This window comes from Triturus cristatus, chromosome 7 (genome assembly GCF_964204655.1).
Source record: "Triturus cristatus chromosome 7, aTriCri1.1, whole genome shotgun sequence".
Classification (NCBI taxonomy): Eukaryota; Metazoa; Chordata; class Amphibia; order Caudata; family Salamandridae; genus Triturus; species Triturus cristatus.
The window spans coordinates 378398668-378422099 of NC_140590.1; the positions used below are offsets into that span (position 1 = coordinate 378398668).

At 44.8% G+C, this 23432-nt stretch overlaps 1 protein-coding gene across 2 annotated transcripts in view; it reads left to right on the forward strand.

The window, feature by feature from the left end:
* Positions 1–23142, forward strand: part of MPV17L (MPV17 mitochondrial inner membrane protein like) — a 145550-nt gene extending 122408 nt beyond the window's left edge. Inside the window, exons 3-5 of one of the 2 annotated variants that reach the window (XM_085616564.1) lie at positions 2427–2497; positions 8974–9003; positions 18019–23142. In XM_085616564.1, coding sequence (XP_085472690.1) covers positions 2427–2497; positions 8974–9003; positions 18019–18222 — 305 coding nt within the window. In that variant the 3' untranslated portion in view covers positions 18223–23142. Of the gene's footprint in view, positions 1–2426; positions 2498–8973; positions 11732–18018 lie in introns of those variants that run through there. The other variant, XM_085616563.1, reaches the window with a different exon arrangement.
* Positions 23143–23432: the final 290 nt, after the last annotated feature.

Sequence of the window (23432 nt, forward strand, 5' to 3'; positions counted from 1 at the left end):
AACTGTCAGTCGCAAACCCAATCAACCCTACACCCAAAGTGCAAAGAACTGCTAAGTTGACTGAGCAAGAGAGAGGGGAGGAAGAAGCAGTAACAGAGAAGTAACAGTGCACCATGAGGTGTGTGCCAGTGTTCAGTGAGAAGACATGGAAAGGGTGGCTCCCCAATGGAAGATGGTTGTTAGTTTGAATCGGGAGGTGCAAGAGAGAGTGGAGGAGGGATGGTAACACGGGCAAGTAACAGTGCGCCATGATGTATATGCCAATTATCATTTGGAAACATGGAAATCTTAGCTTCCCAATGGAAAATGGTTGCTAGTTCAAACCTTGTCCTCTATGGCAGTAGAATGACCTAATGAAATAAAACGTGCCTTTGTGCGTAATATACTTGTGTCACACATCTGTTATAGCGACTTCTGAGAGCTGTTCTCTGTATTTAAGGGCACCTGTAGTAATGGCTGGCGGATTCTTTTCCATATTTATTAGTTTGATGCCCTATAACAGTGCCGGTCAGGAGATAGGGGGTGGCGTGGTGCTGGCCATGTCGAGCCGTGAGACAGCTGCCATCAGAGTGGATGCTCACCAGAGTCTGAGCTCCCCAGTGGGACTGTTGCAGTAGAAGCGGATCACACGCAGTCTGCCGAGGTGGAAAATGATGTGAGACAATGGCAGCACTGTGTGGGACCCCAGGATACATCACAGTGCAGGGGAGGACACACCGTTAACCTGTATGTTGGCCTTTTCGATGCATCCTTCTCAGTTCCTTGGTCCACTAACCTTCCTTGTTTTCTAGCACATTACTATTTAAAATCCTTTCTTACCACACTTCTGATGTTCCCTTCTTGTGACGTAGCGTCATACAGCAAGCTGAAGTGACCACTGCCAGAGAATCCTAGTTCATCTTCAGGGCATCCTCCCAGTTTATATTTTTTGTTGACACATGCCTTGTTGCACTTTTATCTTACCTTGGTTTTTATCTCTGTTTGACACATTTGTTCTCCCATTGTAAGCCTCTTGCTCCTCCCGCCTCTTTACATTCATTGATCCAGCTAGTAGTGAATTGCACTCCTGGAACAATATCTGAAGTTGTAGCTATTGTAGGATTCTTTACACGACAGCACTCCCCTGTAAACTGGCACCTTTCAAGTTCCACCCTCAGCCCCACCGTGATTAGTAAAGATCTTATGTATACAAAGCACTCTCGTGAAAAACATGCATTTTGACGGGACTATATTTCCGTAGGACTACAAGGTCTTCCAGCTGGGGCATGGTCCTGCTCTACATACATTCCACTGTACCTCAGGGCTTAAAAGTTATCTTTATGTTTTGAACCTCATCCTTACTTCTATTTTCTCCTTCCAGTTGTAGCAATCGTTTTAAATACTGTACATTAAAACAGTGACCACTGATGCCCATTGATACGCCATCAGGTGTTAACCCAATAAAGTGGAGTAAATGAAGTAGTCCCCGCTGACCTTTCCCAGCAGTAAACTCCAGGATGCTTTCTGTTTCTTATCTTCCAGTGGGATAACGGAGGATGCCGCGCTGCACTGTACCTGGTTGGTCCACCGGTGAGCAAGTAGACTTCGCTGACATGCACTTCAATCCTGGTTGTGTTGGTACACACTGCACACACCACAAGCTTCTATTTGCTGGCTGTGCGTCCTTCACAGCCTGGTCACATGCATGCGTTCATATAAGGGTGCACTGTTGTGGATTGAGCTGACAGCCCTCCGCTTGACCTACCACGGTTCCCCACCAGCAGACACTTGTCTGCAGGCCCCACAGTGGTGGTGTAGCCAGAGAGTGCTCCTTAGACTCTGAAGTGTAAAGTCTGTTGTGCTGGCTGTCTGGTGCCACTAGCTGTAATATGGCATGGCCTAACACCCCAAAGTCTTAGGGACTCCCACAGTACAATTGCACTCCACAAACAGAAGAACACAGAACAAATGAAGATATTGAAAAAATTTGCATTCAGCAGCTATTGGATGAAAGAAATGCTTGTAGCGTAGATGTCAAAAAGATGCTTTTCCGTTGTCAAGTATGTGGCAGCTGGGCTTGCCAGCAGCTAAGTCTGTAATAAGTGTACTGCTTTGCTGTCAGTTGGATGCCATGCATTCTTTGTAGTTGTTGTGCAGACTTCAGAAATACTCTTCTCTTGTCATATAGGTGTTTTGATCTTTTTTAAGTTATTTAATTATGTATGGTGATTTGTTAGGTGCCGGCTTTAATAATCCTGTAAGCCAGTGGAGTGTCAAGGGGTTGCATGGTTGGGGCAAATGGAGGAGTAAGAGGCACAACATTCAGTAATCTGTTTTTCAATAGCTTCCACATGATCGCCTGTTTTGTCAAATAGATGCTTCGTGTGCTTTTTGTTTATCATCGTCTCTTTGTATCCCTTCCTCTGTATCCCTGTTTGTAAATGCAGGTTTGAGCATCTTGGATGGTGAAGAAGACATCTTTAAGAACCTGAGGGAAAAGTTCTGGCCCACCTACAAGGTAATAAAAAATACAGCATATAACCTCCGAAGGGTCAAAGAGGCCTCTTGAGATCCCATCAGGTATATCGAACAGTCATTTAGGGTCCTGATTTATAAAACGTTGTCACAATAGAGAGGACCTTATTGCTCCTCGCAAATTAAGAGGGCCCGATTCACAGAACTAACTTAAGACAAAATCCTAAACTTACTACCATTTTGGTATTCACAGAAGGCACTTACTCATTTTGGTATTCACAGAAGGCACTTACTCATTTCGGTATTCACAGAAGTTAGGAGTCCTAACTTTAGGACTCCTAAATGCCTTCTGTGAATACCGAAAGTCTTAAAATTAGGATTTCTCTCAGTTTAGTAGTAGTATAGTTAGGAGTCCTAACTTTATGACTCCTAAATGCCTTCTGTGAATACCGAAAGTCTTAAAATTAGGATTTTTCTCAGTTTAGTAGTAGTAAAGTTAGGAGTCCTAACTTTAGGACTCCTAAACTGAGAAAAATCCTAATTTTAAGACTTTCGGTATTCATAGAAGGCATTTAGGAGTCCTAAAGTTAGGACTCCTAACTTCTGTGAATACCGAAGTGAGTAAGTGTCTTCTGTGAATACCAAAATGAGTAAGTGCCTTCTGTGAATACCAAAATGGTAGTAAGTTTAGGATTTTGTCTTAAGTTAGTTCTGTGAATTGGGCCCAGAGTGTTTTTCTCTGCATGCCTGTCCTAGTTCACAAAGAAACCCTTGTGTAGAGAGGAAGGCCAGCTGTCAGGACAAGTACCACCCTGCTGCTGTGGGCTGGCCTACTGCGAATACAGAAGTGGCCGCTGAGCTCTAGCATTCACTTCAGGAATCTAATACAGGACAGTAAACAAAATGTGGTTATGTAGTAATCTTTTAGAGTTAAATTCAGTATGACTTCATATTACCAGAACTTTTCTCCTAAAAAGATCAGCCAATATACATTTGATCTATACAATTTCTAAGCAAACTATATTTTTCTAACTATCCACCTGAGCTTGGAATGAAATGGAGCACAGGATAAGGGTACTGACCAGGCTTTGACCAAAGTGTCTTCACGTTGGTGCTGAGATGAGTTGTGTCTGTGTCACCTCAACTTCTACAAGACGTGGCACAACTGGGCCATCACGAGTCCTTCTCCTGCCCCATCCTTAGAATGGCGGGTGCTCCTCAGTCTGACAGGTGGAGAGTTGTCCGAGTCCTTCCGATCTAACTGTACGCAGGCCACATGCTTGTAAGATAACAGGACATTGCATGTGTCAGTACCACTGGAGACCTAGGATACCTCTTGGGATGCTTGATCACTAGTGACCCAACTTCGTTGAATTCAGTATTGCGAACAGTGCGGTTATTGTGATAATCTTAGTGATCACAGTCAGATTCTGTTGATTGGAACTGATCACCCAGTGTGTTACTACTTGCAGCCATTGTTCATATTTATTGTGCTCATTTTGGAGGGTTCATATTACTTCGTCCCACCCACTGCCGACACATCTCTATATATAAAGATGTCCATGTTATTTGGTATCTAGAATCAAACTTCATCCCACCTCCTTTGACCTAGTTCTGGGCCGTTCTTCAACCAAGACTCCCCTGAGACTCAAGATAGTTTAAGAGGTCAACCTTTGGTAGTGCTAAAAACCAACCCTCTCACTGTTGATAGGGCGTCGGTGTCCATAAATGCACAGGGCTGTGGGGAAAGCCGGGCAATATATGTAGTAATGAATATGGCTGTGGGCTCACCTTGTCCCTCCATAATACAGGTACCATAAACTGTGGTTGGTTTGTAAACATCTGTGATAATGCATCACTGTGCATTTGATAGTTCGCTGACGTCTGTGGATGCATGGAGCCTGGTACAAGCAAAACAGATATGAGAATCAAACCCATGTAGAGAATAACGTTGGTGAGCAGAAGAAAAGTTCCAGTATTCTCACCAAAAGCTGAAGGACAAACAGAACTTACTTCTTATCTCTCTCTGCATTTTAGACTCTTTAGGAGACAAGAGTATGTTTCTTTGCATTGTCCAAACAGTTCAAATTGTGGGATTATAGTGGAGCAGGACATCTCGTTGGTTCATTAATGTCAGACTCCTAGGAGGATTTGATCTAATTTTTCTGGGTGATTCACAGAGCTAAGAAAAATGTGAGAAAGGCTGTTCTTAGGGACCAGCATGCTAAGTGGGGTTTTATCTCATGACAATGTGGGGGTCTTCTGTGAAGGAGGCGTCCCTTATCCTGGCCTTCCTGAGAATTAGAGAAGCGAAGGGAAGCCTGTGAAACATATAATATAAATCGAAATATTCATTCTTTAAATAAAACATGGGAAGAAAATGTAAACCCAAGAATATGCAGGTTTCCAATAGTTTTGCCAAGTTTTGGGAATGGGACACATTCTCTGCAAAATATACAATTATATTCGCCCTTTTTTTTAATTTTTTTTTTTTTTTACAAAAAAGTACTTGTACATTTCATAAAGGAAGGGCACACCTTGACAATAAAAGGAAACCCAATTTCTATTTCGATTCCTCTTAACTGGGCTATATATTGAGCTCCCCAAACATAGTTTGGTGAGCCAAACCAATATTAGAATAAATAACCAATATAAATCCTCCAACCAATCCCTCCCGTTCCTCCCGTCTGCCTCCCCCGACCATTTTGTTACCTCTTCGCACATATTGTCTGTCTGAGTATCTTACGGTCACCATACTACTCCAAGATTTAGTGCCCTAAACTTTCAATGTAGGCTGTCTCCTTCGGCGGCCAAGTTATTTCTCTATGATCTTTCCTTATGTATTACAGGACAGGGAACCATAAAGCCATGAAATCTTCTCTGTCATTATTTACATGTGCTGATAATCACTCTACTTCCTTTGTCCCCCATATTTCCCATAAACCTATCTTGCCACACTGGGCTAGATTTTTGTTTCCGTAATCTACCTGTGGTCATTTTAGCAATTAATAACAAATGAAATATCAGTCTTCAAACTCTAAAAGTGACCTCCTTCCATTCCACAGAGTGAAAATCCAAAATCAAAGTTACGGGATCAGCCTCCAGTGTAAACAGAGTTATGAATTTTAATTTCGGGTTGGATCATCCAGTACTGCATTTGTCAGGAGTGGAACCTGTCCGATTTCGCTAGACAAAATGTGCATTTGCAATTATCAAATCAAAAATTCTATTTGTCCCTTGACAAACCTATCCATTGTCATAGCTGAAGAGCTGATCCTGTGATGGTCAGGCAAAAACCTGGATTATCAAGCTAAGGAGTTGGGGGGTATAGGAACATAGTGATTTTTTATTTCATGGCCATCTTATCCGATGCATCTAACTACTTAGGCACAATTTGTTTTAGTGCACAATCTGAGGTCGATGGTTATTCAGTAAAAAGATCAAATCAAGAAAGGCTCTTCCACCAACAACCCTGTCCTTGTGGACCCAAAGCATATCCAGCGTCTTCCTGGATCATGCTCCCACTACCATGAGTTGGGCTGCTCTACTACTTAACTACGTTTGGAAATCCAGCTCCCCCCCCCCCCCCCCCCTTCTTCTTCGGGGTCTTCGGGAATTCATTAGAGACTCTCTGGATTTTCCCTCCCAGACAAAGTCCAAAAGGCTCCTCTGGAGGTTGAAATGTGTATAAGATTGTAGGTATTACTGATATGTCGGTTGTCACAATGCAACCCAACCAGGATTGTACTTCCTCGTCAAGGTGAGCTAGGCTTCTAATGTCATCAGAGGTCTGCCTTGCCAGTGTAGGTCTTCATGAACCAGGGACTGTAGAAGCCCTTGCTATCTGTTATCCAATGCTTTCATGCATATTTTACTTCTACATGGAGTAGTGTGATGGAACAGAATGCTGAGCACCTCACGTGGTCTTTCCCAGGTTGTGGTGTATTCTCTGTGTGTGCTTCCTTTACTGACGTCATTACTCTACTGGTTGTTAAGAAGGGTTGAAGCACTGCTTTCAGGATTGTAGACAGTTTGGTTGCAAATATTTTATGAATTTTTTCACCAAACCTGTTTCGGTCTAGGATGTTTATAATGGCATACTGTTGATGGCAGCTCATATTTTCTGCCCCATCGGTGACCCCACTTCCTCCTCCAGAATTTGGGAAAGTTTGGTGAACGTCAATGTGTGACGGGAGGAGGCACCATGTGTCACTGTTTGGGTCCAGATGGAGTTTAACACTCCATTAAATGAGTCAAACCTGTCTGCCTCCTTGTGCTTGACTCTGGTCTGCTTTCAGTGTGGTGGCCCAAAAATTGTGAGCCCTATTACTTGCTCTGCATACTCTCCTTTTAAGCAGTAACTCGCCTGTGATACCCTCTCTTGTCAGCTCAGCAGTGCTCGGCACCGGCGCTTGAGACCATCTGCCACAAGGTGGCGCTGTCTGGCTAATTTCGAGATGAGCACAACAGTTGAATTCAATATACTTTAAACATGACTATGGTTACTGTCATTGGCAGCATGGACGGAGCAATGAATGGTACAAGCTGCAGTGGCCTCCTGGCGAGAGCCCTGGCACTCATTGTTTTGCAAATTAAGCACTGCAGCTCAGGCTTCCCTTTCCACTTCTCCTCTTCTGTTCAACCCACAAACCAAATTCCGGAAACACATACATGTACACCGAACTGAAAAAATGAACTAAAAGGGTATTATTCAGCCATCCATCGGACTTTGCTTCCACAACTCGCCGGTATGGCTCGCTCCAGTCTCTTTCCTTGTGCTTGGTCTAATATCTTGGTTCCCTCGGCTCTGATTTCGAGGTATCTGCTGGCTTTATTTTAGCCTCAGTATCGCCTCCACTGTCCCTCGCTGCACGCGTCTAAAGCTCTTATCGATTGTTAGCGTGCCTGTGTTTGGGTAGTTGCCGATCACAGATGTTGAACTGGTTCTGGTCAGCGGGGCTGAAGTAGCCCTAATGGCTCCATGGTTTCTCAGCTCCTCAAGACATCATCCATGCGGGCTTCAGCCCCTTGGGCTTTCCCGTTTGGCCTCCTTTCCATTCTTCCCACACTGGGCAGGCCAGAGCAGCAGCGGTTCCTCAGATCCTAAGCCTGGTCCTGGACTTCAGGGGAAACCGCGACAAGCATGTCCCAGGCCGATGACCCTCTGTATGGGAGCAGCAAAGCTTCTTCAAGGCAGCATTGTTGGGAAGCCACGGCCAAACAAAGTCCAAGGCAGGGCAAGGAAAAGAGCAGACGCTAAATTGCCAACGTGTGGACGCCAAGGAGCGGCTCGTGCAGGTAAGAGCGGTGTGGCGGGGGGGAAATCAACAGATGAGGGAAAATTAATTATTCGTTTCATTTTCCCTCCTCGTTGTCTGACGAGTTCATTCACCCTATCCCGTCCCGCCCCACCGCTCTTATCTGCACGAGCCGCTCCTGCGGTTGCCCCGGTAGTCTCGGCTTATACTCTCCATTACTAACACAACATAACACCAAGGTTAAGAGAGCTAGGTACTGTTGCTCAGGTAGCACACGTAGGTTGCCTTACACGCAAAGGACAATGACAGCTTCCGGGGGCTGAGGGGGGCATCATTTCCCCAACATTTACGTCTTCCAAAGGACACCACTCACACCGCATGTAGTCTCCCAGGCACACATCTCATGCTGTTGTGTGCCTGCGAGGCCACGTGCAGGGTTTTTTGGGCTGTCTAGAACAAAGGAATAGACTCGCCCTCCATGGAGAACCGAAGCAGTGGAAAGGTATGGAAGGCTCGAATGGGGCCGTCAGTGAAGAGTGGACCATGAGCCGGTGTGGACTTGTCCAGTCTACATCTGCGCTGATCACCGGATCTCTGAGGGGCATCACACGAGCAAGCGGCGCAGAGTACTCGTCGTCAGAGGAGTCGCAGGACCGGAGAGGTTCCGTGACTCAGTAAGGAGACCCCTGGATCTGCCCAGTTTCTTGGCTGCTATGTTAATGGAGGACGGCCCCAGAACAGCTCCAACAGTGTCATTAGTGGTGGTCTTCAAATGGCCATTTAGTCGGGAAATCTAGACAGCAGGCATGGACTTCACTTAAAAAACTGTAGCAGAAAAAATGAGGTACAAATGAAAGTCGAATAGATGAGAAGGTCTCACCTGGAAATACAAACGCTCCCCGGCGGGTCTGCGATGGGATGGTGCATTTCAAGCCCTCCTTGCACCTCTTCTAAACTGGGTTCAGTGGCTCTGGTTTTGGGGTGTCAAGTTGTAAGTATGCAGCTTTGTAAATGGAATCCTGAGTTCCTTACCCACAGATCAGCTTGTGACTTCCATTGCTTTGAATCAAACCCTACAAGTTCAGTAAGATAAAGTGTAAGTAAAAATAAGCGTTAGCTGAATATTATTATATCACTGAAATGTGATTCTTTTCGCTGTTCTGCTGCGGTAATTCCCGGAGATATTTTTTCTCACCACATGTGAAGCTAATTTTCTGTTTCTTTTTTCCCTCCTCTCCGTGAACGTTGATGACTTCTTCAGACTGGCGTTGTTTGCTGGACATTTTTCCAGGTAGGAGAATGGTACAGGCCCACTAGCTCTAATGATGCAACACATTGTTTAACCAGTGAGGGATGCTCTTATTTTTCTGCAATGGTTATCTGTATGAACTTTACAGTAAACGTGGATGGACGGATCATTTTTGGTGATTTACACAACTACAAAAATGAATTCTACTTGTTGCTCTCGAGAATACATGCCATACGCTCCAAGGATACCTCCAAAGATTGTGCTTAAATGATTTAACATAAACCGTTCTACAGAAGAACATGTGAATTTTATTTAGGGATTTGTTCTGCGTTGATATTTTTAAGGAATTCTCAGTTTTGCCAGTCATAATTTATTATGTTCCTATTGGGTTTGCTCAAAATTAAAAGCTGGACTCATTGTGCAAACATTGCATTATTCTCCGGGTTGTTCGATAGCATACATGCCAACAGACCCCATTCCGACGGGAGACCTGTCTCAAGCATAAAATTGCCTCTGTTTCAAAGCATGTCAATGGGGAAAATTAATTGCCTCTGTTTTATTTTTTTTCAAAGTCTCCCACTTTCTAATTGGAAAATGTTGACATGTATGTAATAGCTAAAGGGCCACGGCAGCCCACCTCCCCGCTCCAAAAGAACCAGATAGTTTTTGTCTGCGCAGGTAAAATACTGGAAGCAGCACTATCATGTTATGTTATTGTAGGACTTGGCCTTCTTGGCTAAAGTTCCCTAAACATTTTGCTTTCCCCCTAGACCGTTTTCCGCACATAAAGTTGCCAAGTAAGATGCTTTGGGTACTTTGCCACTGCTGATCAGTGTCAAAGTACAAGTGTTCCCTGTGTAATGGTGATTGGCTGGCCAAGTTTAGTATGTATAAACTCAGTGTCATAACACATCTTTCTATGAAAGTGGTTTTGTCACTGTGTGTTCAGAAGCCACTCTTTTAGAAAGTGGCTGAGTTTTGTGCTGTAAAGCATTTCTGTGTGTCTCTGCTGAGTGTGGATTGACTGTCTGTCGTTGGTGAAGAGCACCTGGTCAGCGTGTGCATCGGTGGTGGAGTAAGACTCAGACGCGCAGGGTACGTGTTGTGGTGCACCGCAGGCGTTGGTGAGGAGCGCCTGGTTGGCGCGTGCATCGAAGGAGAAGTGAGTCTCGGACGCGCAGGGGGCGTGTCGTGGTGCACCGCAGGCGTTGGTGAAGAGCGCCTGGTCAGCATGTGCATCGGTGATGGAGTGAGACTCGGACGTGTAGGGTGCGTGTCATGGTGCACCGCAGGCGTTGGTGAGGAGCACCTGGTCGGCGCGTGCATCGAAGGAGGAGTGAGTCTCGGACACGCAGGGTGCTTGTCGGGGTGCACCGGAGGCACTTGTGAGGAGTGACTGGTCAACGAGTGCACTAGAGGAGAAGTGAGACTCGGACACGGTGAGTGTGTCGAAGTGCGGCCGGAGATGTTGGTGAAGAGCGCCTGGATATCAGAGCACCAGAGTTTGAGTAAGTCGCTGTGTGCATGCTTTGGTGCAACCTGAGACTGTGGAGGTGATCGGCGGATCATCGTGTGCACCTGAAGAAAGTGAGTCTCTGCAGCGCAGTGTGCGTGTCTCAGTGCCAACTGAGACCGCGGGAAGGAGTGCCTGGTAAATGTGCACTCGGAGTCAACATAAGGTCTCGTCAGCGTTGTGTGTGTGTGGCTTCGTGCCAGACAAGACCCGGAGGGTGCTGTGGTGAACGTGCACCCGGAGTAACGCAGTCTTCGGGGCGTGGGGTACGTGTGCCCTGCTGCCGCCTGAAACCTTCCTAACAGCCGCGGCCCGGACCGGCAGCCCCGGAGAAGCTGAGCTGCCAGGCCGAGCCGCTGAGGCCCATTGAGGAAGTTCTACACGGCAGGCCCAGTCTGTTGAAGGAGGAGAGGAGAGTAGGGTCGCGCCCCCAGGTATCGTGGAACACTGCCTTGGCGGGGTGCGGGCTCGGAGGGACACTCTCTCGGCCTCTCAGTCCTTCTGGCGACGTGAGCCTTTGCTTCGACTCAGTGTGAGCCCGTACTGACCAAAGGAGTGGCAGTACTGAAGCTAGAGTGAGAAGCTGTGATGTAGGTCATTGTTGATCCATGTGGGTGCAACTGTTATGGAAGAGGCTGACTGTCGTAATACACATTGCCAATATTGCTGCTAACGAATTGCCGAACTGTCTTATGACGCCCGACAGTATTTCTGCATAACGAAGTACACAATTGTAGCGCTACGCATTGCATTATTTCTCTCTTGCAAAGTACAGGATTGCAGCGGCCCGCACTGCATTATTTCTTCATTGTAAAGTACATGATTGTAGCTACGCAGTGCATTATTCCTTAAGTGCAAAGTACATGATTGTAGTGGGGTGCATTGCAGTATTTCTTCATTGCAAAGTACGTGATTGGGGTGTGACGCATTGCATTATTCCTTCATTGTGCAGTACATGTTTGTAGCGGTACGCATTGCATTATTTCTCCCATTGCAAGGTACCGAGGTGTATCGTTACGCATTGTATTATTTCTCCTGTGCTCTGCACAGGATTGTATCGTTATGCAGTGCACTATTGTCTGTCCATTGAAACGTGTGTGATTCTAGCATTACGACCAGCATAGTATTTTAAAAGCGGCGGTTGGGATTTGAACCTACCAGCCAGGACAAATATTGCCTTGTATTATATGTTGATTCTTGTATCGTGTGGTCTGATCGTATATCTTTTTATATAAAGTTTATACTCGTTTTATCAAACTCGTGTGGAGTCCATTTGTGGTGTCACCAGTGGGTTGCTGTGGGCGTGGTTGCACATACTAGACACTCGTGCCTTGGAGATTGGCCTGGCTGCTCGTGTCATGCTACTAAGGGGGGTGAGCAGGGCTATCTCAAGCGGTGTCCTTACTTGGCCTAACGTTGAGTGGGAAGTCCAGTGTCGCGCATTTTGTGACAGTATTGCGGGCCTGGGACTCCGGCTTCCAACAGTTATGTTATGTTAATATAAATTTTAAAGCGCACGAATACCCGCAGGTGTCTTGGTGCTGAACCTGAACTTAAGCCCTGTAGGAGAACGAGGGGAAATAAATTAATTAAAAAATTTAAAAATAACCAGAGTTTTGGCAGCTCTCATTTCCACAGGGAGCATATTTCATAGTTTAGCCGTGCCATGGCCTATGCTTCGACCTCCCCAGCTCGAGGTTCAAGTCCTTGGTACCAACATCAACCTGGCATTGGTGGACCTTAGCTGTCTGCCAGGGTGGTACCAGGAGAAGCAACTTTTCAGAGATGCCGGTCCTATATTATTCAAGGCTTTATAGGCTAGGCTAAGTGTCTTTAACTTAATACGTTGTGCCACTGGCAGCCAGTGAAGTTTCCGAATGTTTTCAGCAACTGATTGATACTTTGGTAAGTTCAATAAGAGCCTGGCAGCTGCGTTTTCCACCATCTGAAGTTTTTTCAGATATTTCTGTATCTTAAGATTTAGGCAGTTACAATATTCTAGTTTAGATAGAACTAATGTAGTTACAACTGTCCTCCTGGAGTCGGGGGGGAATGTAGGGCACAACCTTCTTCAGTTTTCTTATCAGGTAAAAGGTAGCCGAAACTGTGGCATTGGTTTGTTGGGAGAAGGTAAGTTTACTATCAATCAAGACCCTGAGGTTCTTTGCCTTTTCTACCGGTTTTGGTAACTCTCCGATTTCAGCCGGCCACCATTGTCCGTCCCATCTTGGTTGGAGATTACCAAAGATCACCGCTTCGGTTTTGTTCGAATTCAATTTGAGGCAATGCCTTCCCATCCAACTGCTGATTTCCCTCCTGCAGTTTTGGAACTGCATTGCAGGGGATGCTTGATTTTTATGAGCCGCAATCACAATCTGAGTGTCGTCGGCGTATGATGTTAAGTTGAAACCGAAGTGTTGAATTAAATGAGCCAGTTCCCTGTCAGACTCAGACGGTTAGAGCGTTAGTGGCCCATACAATAGCCAGGACCTTATAGCAGTTTTTTCAGTCCACTACACGTCCGAGTTTTCCTTTGTATTCTGGTACAGTATTCCAGCACTTAAAATTTAAAAAACAAAACTACAAGCACCATAATGCAAAGAGAAAATAGGAATGAATGAAGAACTCTTGCGTGACACTTGCCAACTGGAGGGCTCTGCTCTGTCGTAGGAGGTGAGAGTAAATTGTCATTTTATGGTTGCTGTGCCCTCTTGAAATGGAGCTTGGATATCACTAATCCTGGTGCTACCCCGAATCATTAACAACTTTACCTGGTTGAAAGTTAGCAGAAATTGATTAAACGTTCTGTTATTGCAGGGTGTTACCCAAGTATGTTTATCATGATACTCTTAGGTTGGTGTAGGTATATAGTGAAATGTGCTAGTTTTTAGATTGTGAATTTTTCGGAGAATCGTCGCCTCAGTTAAGGTGGTCTTTGAATCCTACCAGTTTGGTATGCTTTTGAACCATTTTTGGTATATTATTCCTTGGGGTAAAGCAGTCCTCAAGCCCACGTTGTTCTTAAATCCTGATTTTGCGCAATCTAACTTACCCTGTCCATGCCTTCCCTCGGTAAAGTGGTCTTAAAATCCTCTGACATTTCAAGCAATGTTAATAGGCTAAAGTGATTCAAAATGTGCTTTGCAAGTCATCAGCCTCAGGTATTAGGCAGTTCAGGACTCAAGACATTGGTCCACCTGGAGAAAAGTTAGCTGTGCAGATTGCAGCTCAACCCTTCTCAGCACTTGTGGTTCTTGAAAACAGGCCCCTGTGATTCTGGTGGCTCAATTCTGGACACACGTCATGGTTACCCATTATGCATCTAGGGTTTCCACCCGACCATTATTTTATCATCCAGGCCAGTATTGTCATGAAAAGGCACGTAAAAAAATCATGACCATTGTAGTGGTATTTTTCCCCTTTTTGAGCTACAAATGCAATCCAAAAATTTTTATAAAAAGTATTCCAGAGTTATCTAAACTATTCCTACATGTTTTTAAAGTAAACAGAGGCCGAAATGAAGCATTACGAAAGAGGGGTTTACAGGGTTTTATGGACTTTGTTGTTTATTGTTGTTTATGTGCAATCTCTGGGTCCAACCAGAGCCTTAAACCATGTGCAAGCGATCAATAGTTCTCTCTGAGAAAGTATCAACCCTGTGGGCATCTTGCAGAGGCGGGCCAGACGTAGCCTCTTCCCTCGTCCCTCTAGTGACTCCTCAGGTGACCAGTTCTACATTCTTCTAAGTGGACTCTGTACTCTTATAGCCTGGAGACTGCAGGGCAGGATCTCCAGTCTGAGGGTCTTCCTCCAGACCCAGTTGTAGCCTTGCAGCAGCCCCGTAAGCGCCACCCTAAGGCCTTAAGAGCCATTGAATGTTTTTTGTCATGTGCTTTGATAATGTACTGTTTCACCAAAAGTACTCCCCACTGTCAACTTGCAACTAAGTTGCTGAGTGCATTTGAACAGTCCTAGAGCTCTAAAGGTATGGAGGTCCCTGCGTGAAGTCAGAAAAGACCACCACTATTGAGTGGGGAAGGAGGCAACTCCTTTTGTTTTATATTCCCTCACACACCCTAGTGGTGTCATGCTTCATCATTGGGACACCTCGACGCCTAGAAGTCGAGGTGGGCTCGACCATTTTTCAGGGAGCTCTTAAGAAGATGTTTTTGGCCAGGGGGATAAAGATTAAAAGCCCGGCAACAGATCCCAGCTTCCCTTTTATTCTTGGACCTGCTGGGGGTGATAATAAAATAAAAGTTAAGGGTCTATGGGGATATTATGGTCCTAAGACCCTAGAGCCAACATGTTTCAGTCCTATTAAGCCCCATAAAGGGTGCTGGACTTTCTTCAGGCCGGGAATGAATGCCCCCTGGAATGGGTAGTGAAGGGAATTTCCCTATACTACTGGTGATAAGGGCAACTAACGCTCCTTATTAATTTCCGTAGACTAATTTGTCTCACATGTCACTCCATCCCATTCTGGGAGGGGTATCGACTCCAAGTGGAGAACCAGCTCTTATTGGGGTAGCCCTGTAGTCAGACAGCCATCAAGGGTCCTGCCCCTCGTATCATCCTATTCGGAGGTGGTTCCACTGCTTGATAATGTAAGCACAAAAAATCACTGAAATTCTTCACAGATGGTGGATAATTTCAGGAGTCAAAAGAAAATATTAATTGTGGTGGCGGAGGCTTGGAAATGAAGAGAACTAACTATAAGAAAAGAGCAGGACACACTATCATTTTTGTGGAAAAGATGCAGTAAAGCAGATGCTGCATCTTTTGAGGAGCAGTACTATTGAGACAAGACACGCCGTACATAATAAACCAGGTGTACGCGAAGAGGTGATTAACTGGGTGGTTACATAAAGTTCTGAGGATGAATCCATCGACAATGATCAATGAAGACCATAAACAAGGCAGCATATACTTCAATATACTCCACACATTGCATTATACATTAGACCAAAAGAAGTGCAGGTGGCGCCTATAGTAGGAGGCAGAGGACAATAGGCGTACGCTGCAAGTCTGCTTCACAGTTGACGTGAGTTTAGAGAACCTGAAAGTAGACCGAGTGCATAACAGCGGAGTAGAGCGACAAGGGATTGTGATATCACGTTTAGGGACAGTGGTTGGGAGGGACAGTCAATCAAATAGGGAGAGGGTAGCTCAGTCAATCCAATAGGGAGAGGGTAGCTCACTCAATCAAATAGGGTGAGGGTAGGTAAGTCAATCAAATAGGGAGAGGGTAGGTCAGTCAATCAAATAGGAAGAGGGTAGCTCAGTCAATCAAATAGGGAGAGGGGAGGTCAGTCAATTAAATAGGGAGAGGGTAGGTCAGTCAATCAAATAGGGAGAGGGTTGGTCAGTCAATCAAATAAGGAGAGGGTAGCTCAGTCAATCAAATAAAGAGAGGGTAGCTCAGTCAGTCAAATAGGGTGAGGGTAGCCCAGTCAATCAAATAAGGGGAGGGTAGCCCAGTCAATCAAATAGGGAGAGGGTAGCTCAGTCAGTCAAATAGGGTGAGGATAGGTCAGTCAATCAAATAGGGAGAGGGTAGCTCACTCAATCAAATAGGGAGAGGGTAGGTCAGTCAGTCAAATAGGGTGAGGGTAGGTCAGTCAATCAAATAGGGAGAGGGTAGCTCATGGGTCATCTTGGGCACCAGGTGAGGTGTTTGCTCTGGGCTGTGTTGCTACGCTAAAGTTACCAGACCAGTCGTCAATGTGGGAGGTGGCTGGCGTCAAGGTGCCTTGAGGAGCTCAGGGGTTGTAAAGCTGATGACTTCTTATTTGAAATGGGATATGAAGTTTATTTTGCAGATGCTTAGGTGGTATCTGGTTGCAGTAACTCTGGTGGTGTTGGAGCGTGGGTGTATTTTTGTTTCAGATCACACACACTCGATTTTGAGGAGCGGGAGCAAGCCATGGAATCCAGGTGGTGCACAATTGGGAGATGCGATGCTGGGAGAAGAGGTTTTAGGACAAGGCCGGATATGATTGTATCTTCAGTACAAAGACACAACACAATCGTGTTTTATTTATGGTATTAAAGTCGAATGAAACCAGGGGGATTGTGGTGCGAGGTAACACAGCTGCCCCCACAGTGTTTACATTCACTCATACTGAGGCTGCACACTGAGTGGCCTGGTAATCCTGCAGTAACTCTGTTCTCCCCTCACCCAGAGTGACTGATACCGGGGTACCAGTGACTTCGGGGGCGGAGGGGCTCATTTACTGGGAAGATTCCGAGTGTGACTACGAGATTCCCCTTAGAAATGTTCCACCAGAGGAGTTAGCAATTCCGTGTCAGATTGCCGAAGTAATTCATGTTTCCTCCCCAGAGTTTCACCTCAAGAAATAAAATAGATCCGTGATATTTATGCAGGTTTCATCTTTCCAATGGGACCAGTAACCACGGTCGCCGCCCCTTTAGACTCAAAAGGCCATTCGTACAAAGGACTTGAACTGTACTTTGACAACGCCCATCAACCTATATTATGAACTCTGTAAAACATTTTCGAGACTTTTCAGCGTGTAGATGGAGCACATTGACCTTTTCATTCATCTCGTCTAGTTCTTCTATGTGAAATATGGAATTGCTCCCAGTCTAGCAAATATCTGTTTGGAAGTAAAGTTTGAGCTGCTAATTTATTTATTTTCCCTTTACTTTAAAAAAATGTGTTTCAGAGCCGACTTGGCTTCAATGAGAAGTGGCAGGTTGAACAGCGAAATGTTTTATTATAGCTACCACCACCTTCTTTTATGTTGTAATCAAATTTGAGACACAGAAGAATGAATCTGCACGGGATCACTCCATTATCTGCTTAGTGCAGATGGGATTTAAACCCGTATCAGGTAGATCCTAAGGTCCGCAATTTAGCCACTAGACAAGCTCTGGAAGAAGGAGAATGAGACTGGGGACTTCATATCCCTGAATAAAGGGTGTGTTATCAGAATTTGCTTGGGGTTCCATTCATGCCAGCAGTGCAGTTTGTCTCATTGTGTACATTGCATCAGCTCAGCCTTTATCACTGCACTGCAGTGGCGCAGATGTTGTGGGATTGCATTGCCGTCTTTAGCCTCTTACCCGCTACCACCCTTACTAGTACAATTTGCTATTTCGGTGCTTACTCTAAGTCAGGCCTTCAGTTGGCAATTGAGCTGAAGACCGTTTAGGGCTGGGCGTGGAGCGAGATTGACGCATCGCTTCTCTTGCTGCATTTCTTTGTTGAAGAGATCACAGTAAATGAGATGATTTAAATGGTGCATATTCCATGCAGTATAGGCAGCTTTGGGCATAACTGGCGAATTGAGTCTCTAACTCTGGGAACTGCTTGTGAATATTTGGAGCAATGGCAGTATGTTGATGTGTCCTCAGATAGTTGGGTGGAGTTCTCATCAACCACAAAGTATTTACAAACAGCATTAACATTGCAGTTTCCTCCATGCTGGTAATTCTTGTAGAGCGATTGGTTACTCAGCTCTTTCCCCTTCTGTGTAGAACATCAGATTTTGTTTTGATTTATCTTTTTTCTTCCACAGACCGTAAACTTCAGCCTGGTGCCTCCTTTAGTCCGGACAGCTTACATCGGTGTCTGCGCCTTCCTGTGGACCACCTTCCTGTGCTATGTCCGTAACCGGGACATAGACCAGGTCACCTCCAGGCTGCTTCAGGCCCTGCCCAAAGTCAAACACAAGCCTGCACCTGATGTGGTCCAAGAGTCCAAGGATGAGCCAACAAAATAACAGGAGCTCCCCCTTCCTTGGAAGCTGAATGTGCTGGCTTGGAATAACACCAGTGCAGCAACATCATTATGTGAATGTGTTTTAGTGTGTGGATTGCTGCTAACTTCAAATGGATCCCTAGCTTTTACTGTGAGTTCCCTTCCACAAGTGAGACTTAATGAATTTGGAATTTGTGCTAATGTGTTTTGACTAATCAGTATCCACTGTTTACAGTGCCAAATGTCAGTGTGCACATGGAACACTTCTTACATCTACAGCAGGGGTCTCCAACCTTGTCTGTACTGAGAGCTACTTATATTATTAGTGTTGTATAATCTCATTTTTTATATGAATATTAATTCACCCAAACAGAAGTTTTCTAATATAATAAGCTGGGCTGCACACTGGTGATCTACTCAGAGGTAGCTGGAGAGCTACTTTAGCTCATGAGCTACTGGTCGGAGACCCCTGATCTACAGTAACTCGTCAACGACCTGCTGAAAGGACTTTGCTACGGAAACTGAGTGCGGTCTCCCCACTGGGTATAGTGTTTTTATAGCTCAAACAAGAGCACGCCAAGTATTGGGTTCCAAGGGCCATTATTTACATCCTGGTGTATAGAGTGAAAGGGAGCGGTCTCTTCACTCAGTACCTGCACAAGAGCACGTCAAGTATTGGGTTCCAAGGGCCATTATTCACATCCTGGTGTATAGGGTGAAAGGGATTGGTCTCTTCACTCTCAGTACCTGCAGCCTTCGTATATGTGCAGTGGTGGATACCATGCTGGGCATCGGTACCTCAAGTGTTGAATGTAATTCTAGGCCTGCGCTTGAATGTATTCGTCTTGGGCCTGATGAAGGGCTACGTCTGACATTATATTTTCGGTATCACAGCTCACCCAAGAGACCATGTTCTTTCGGCATCTCATACCCCTAGATCTCAGTTCTAAATGACTGCGATAACAGGTCAGTGTGGGTTGGCCCATGATCGTCTGGCTTGGTTTTACAATTGGCTTTTGCTTTGAATTTGATAGATCGTATTGAGTCTAGCCATGAAGATGATTACATTTGCCTGTGAAATTAAAGCTTTTGCCATGAGGCGGAAAGTTTAATTTGTCCTCACCATGAAGGAGATAGTTCCTACAACTATAACACCTCCCCCAACCAAGAGCCCAGACTTGAAAGACTACCGTCTCACGAGGCACCACTTTCAGCAGCGGATTGTGGATGGCATCAGCGACCCTCTTTAGCATCAGTTCAGCCACAGTGAGAAAGGGTTCAGGAGCAGAAGAGTGGTTTATCAGAGGTCCAGCCCAAGCATCACTAACAGTAACATTTTCAGGACAGAAGGTTGATTCAGTGATGTGGAATTTTATAAATGATCTGCGTGTCCACATGATGCTTCAGAAATCTACATGTCCTGTAAATAAACCCGCTTGTTCCTTTTGGTGCCATGTATTGAGGTGGCTCTGGCAGAAGTCTCACTGCTTCGGAGCTCTGGGAACAGCCCCCCTGATCATACCGGAGCTCGTGTCCTGCCACGGATTGAGTTCCACCAAGGCTTTGATTTTTTCCCCTTTCCGCAAATGTATGTGCAGGGGTAAAAGTAGGTGAGAAGCAGTTGTTTGGGGTTGGAGTGCACTGTGAGACGGTGCACCCCCCACACAATTTACATGTTTGAGGGTATTCACCAACTATTTTCCAATTTCTTTCCACATTGGAAATGTACTCCTTTCAAAAATATAATAATGTAATCAAGGAAAATGTGTGTATCATTACAAGTCGTCTCAAAGTGTTACATTTTACAAGCGTGTACACGTTTTTATACTGGAACCATTACCAGGATTGCGAGCTGAGCTCACAGCATTTCCATGTAGTGCTCCCCTAATAAGAAAAGATTGTCATCACTGAGCCATGGGCTCAAGCATGAATGCCTTGTACATATGGCTTGAAATGGTGCTAGCAATCCTCTTTCACTTCTCCTCACAGTAGTAGTGCAAACTGGAAGCCAAAGGGTTGGTGCTGGAGGAGGGTCGGGCCTACTTGTCCAGTAGGCTTAATCAACTTGAACATTTGTTTTTCATGTTTTCAACCATATATTCTGAGCGTATAGCGTTAGGAATTCTCCAGTGATATTGAGGTAGACTATTTTAGAGGCAATGCGAGGGCAGGACATGGAAATACAATAGTTTGTGCCTGAACGAAGCAGCATCTGAAGAGGGTGGGGAATCATTGTTCAAACTTAACCAGACCTGTGACCTGCTGCCCAAGCCACTGGGAGGAGAAGGAGAAGGCCTGCTCCTTAGCACATTTGAAAGGGCCTTCGGCGCTTGTCGCATCTCCGTGTGACAATGTATAATAACATTTAATAAACGGACTTAAAAATGCATCTCCTGCTGCAATGAAGCACAATTCAAACCTCAGGATGCTTGTAAAATGAAAGATGGCGATCTGGCCAATAAAGAAAACACGCAGTGGAAGTTATAGCACTTTGATTGTAAGCACTTGTGGCAGCTCGTTTGTATGATCTTTTCTCATAATGTTACCTGTGTGTCAAAATTTTATTTATAATGTACCCTGTTTTATGCATGGTGGTTTCTGTATGATGTTTGCTACCTCTTAATAGCAGGAACTCTGCTCTCTTCATTTTAACTCCTGCCGAGAGGGATTGTGCCAACTGACGCCATCTAATGGCTTCTGTAGTCTTCATTCATAAACCCTTTCAATCACACTCCACCTCTGGCTCCTGCCTTTTCATAACTCCTCTCATTTTTTGTGCAGAAATCACATTGCATCCCTGCTTTCGTTCAGCTCTCCTTCTCACACCCACCAGCAGGGCCTTCCCCATCCACACACCTTGGAAATGACTTTACACCTTTAGTCAACTAATATTCTTTTAGGCGATCCAAGGCCAGTCCCTGTTAAGCTACTCTGTTCCTTGCCATCGCCTTTCTACAAATACTACTAACCACAGGGACCAGAAGATAGTGCTGTTTTATTTGTGACATGGAGATGACCCCACACTTGGTACTGGTAAAGGAATGTAGAATTAGTGATCCATGGTTAAACTATACTCTTCCTCAGTGCCTTCATTGGTGTCTTCCTTGTGGCTGCAGCATGGCCTGCCCAATTCTCATGTAGACACAAAACTCTTGCAAATCCTACAAAAGGAGAAGTGAGGAACAAAGGTCCAAAACACTCCAATAGGTGAATTATAGGTGAAGGGTGAATAGGTGAATTATTTGTAATTTTGTATCGTATTATGTAATTATTGAGTAGCAGACTGTCCATGCCGCTGTGGACCCATCATGGAGAAATGTGCTTCCTACCCACTGCTATCGAGAGTTATGTCCTTCCGGGGAAGTTGGAGAAAACATGAGACTGTGTTTGTGAAGAGCCAAAAACAGTGGGCAACACCTATACTGCTTTTGCTTTGCTCTGTTCACAGAGCATTCCTCCAGTGTTCTCTTTTTTACTCACTGTTCATCAGCTTTGAAGCCAAGGTATCTCTCTTGGGTTGCTGCTCCATGGTAGTGTCCTCAGTGGCATTTTTAGGCCGAGCCTGGGCAGCACATGCGCTGCTCTGTGAGGCATACTGCATTTGAGTGTGGACTTGAAGCCCCTCCCACTCTCGGCCCATATTTGTCATTGGCTTGTGTCAGTGTCCTTTGTAAATGCTGGCTTCTGATTCGTTAATAGTCCCTCTCCAGTACGGCCTTGTCTTCATTTGTAACCTCCCATGAGGACTGTCCCTTTTTCTTCTGTTGTTACACTGGATGTCTTATATAGTCTGTAAGCACTATTTTCTTTAATGAGCTTCCTGTACTGCAGGCACAACTTACTTTCCTGCAACATTCAATGTGCCATGCGCGCCTTCACTTTCCAAGCAGCTTGGGACAATGGCAGCCGCTTCTTTGAAATGAAAAGGTCTTGCTTTTACAAGAGTTTGAGGTATTGGCATTGTATATGGCAATGACTTTTATTCATGTGTTAATTATCAAAACAGAAAAATAAAAGGCATTGTCATTTACGCTTAAACTCTCGCAAATGCGAGACCTATTGCATTGCAAATGCTTGTTTATACTTGGGGAACAAATCATATGTTCAAAGTTTCTTGGGCTATCATCAACACTCCAATGTTTGCCTGGATTGTTATTGGCAGATCAGTCGACTCTGCTTCACGTGCACTAACCCCAACAGGACATATTATTCCTCTGTAAGTTTAATTCACTGACAAATTTCAACTATCTAGAGGCATCTTCTTAAATCTTCAACTAAACTGATAGCTGTGTCTGGCAGTTTCTTTTGACAGCTGAAGGGATTATTTATAATTTGTAGATGTGTCTTACTTAAAAGTGTTTTCCATACAATAGAAACTGGAAATTCGACGAGACCTATGACTCTTGCACTGGGTTCTGCTTGCCTTTTCTGTATTGTGCAGAGAAGACCACTGTTGTGAGAAGTGCAACGGTTCCACCTGTCACAGTGCTCCCCATACACTGTGAGACCATCAGGACCTGAATCTCTGTCCCAATTTCACATCCCCTTTTACACCTCCGACCACCACAGACAAGATGGCGTATTGGATCTATTGGTGGGAAGGACCGGAACCATGAGAACATATAATGCTGAATTCATGAGCGAACTCATAAGTTTGTTTGATTCACACAGTACTTCGTTAGTCAAATTCTTTTTTCCCGTATGTTTTTTCCTTAGGTTTGGGGCACAGTTCTACACGTACCATAGTTTAAAGATGGTTTGGGGAACATTTCATGATGATACTGGAAATATGCCATGGTGAATGTAGGGTGTTTCTTTCAGATTTTAAGTTGATGTGAGATGATATTCCTTGACTACTAAATGTGATGTATGTGATAGAGGCAACATAATGCTGCTATTGGAATAGTTTCATGCTGCTGTAAGAATAAACAATAAACCATAATCCTGGGTCATCGTGTTTACTAATGTACAGTGCTCAAGGTGCTTGATGAATGTAGGGTTTTGCTCCTCATTTGAGAAAATATTTTGGTTTTGAGCCTCCAAAACCTATGTTAAGTTTTTGAGAATGTACCCTCCATTGACTAATAAAGTGTATAAGAAAGAATGTAAAGATACACTGTGGTGCTCCCTTTTTGCACCCAAAAAAAATTTGGTATGGTTCTTTGAATTCCCTATTTGAGATGTTGCTTTAACCAATTATGTTTCACGTAGTATTCAGCAAAGCCCTTCTGA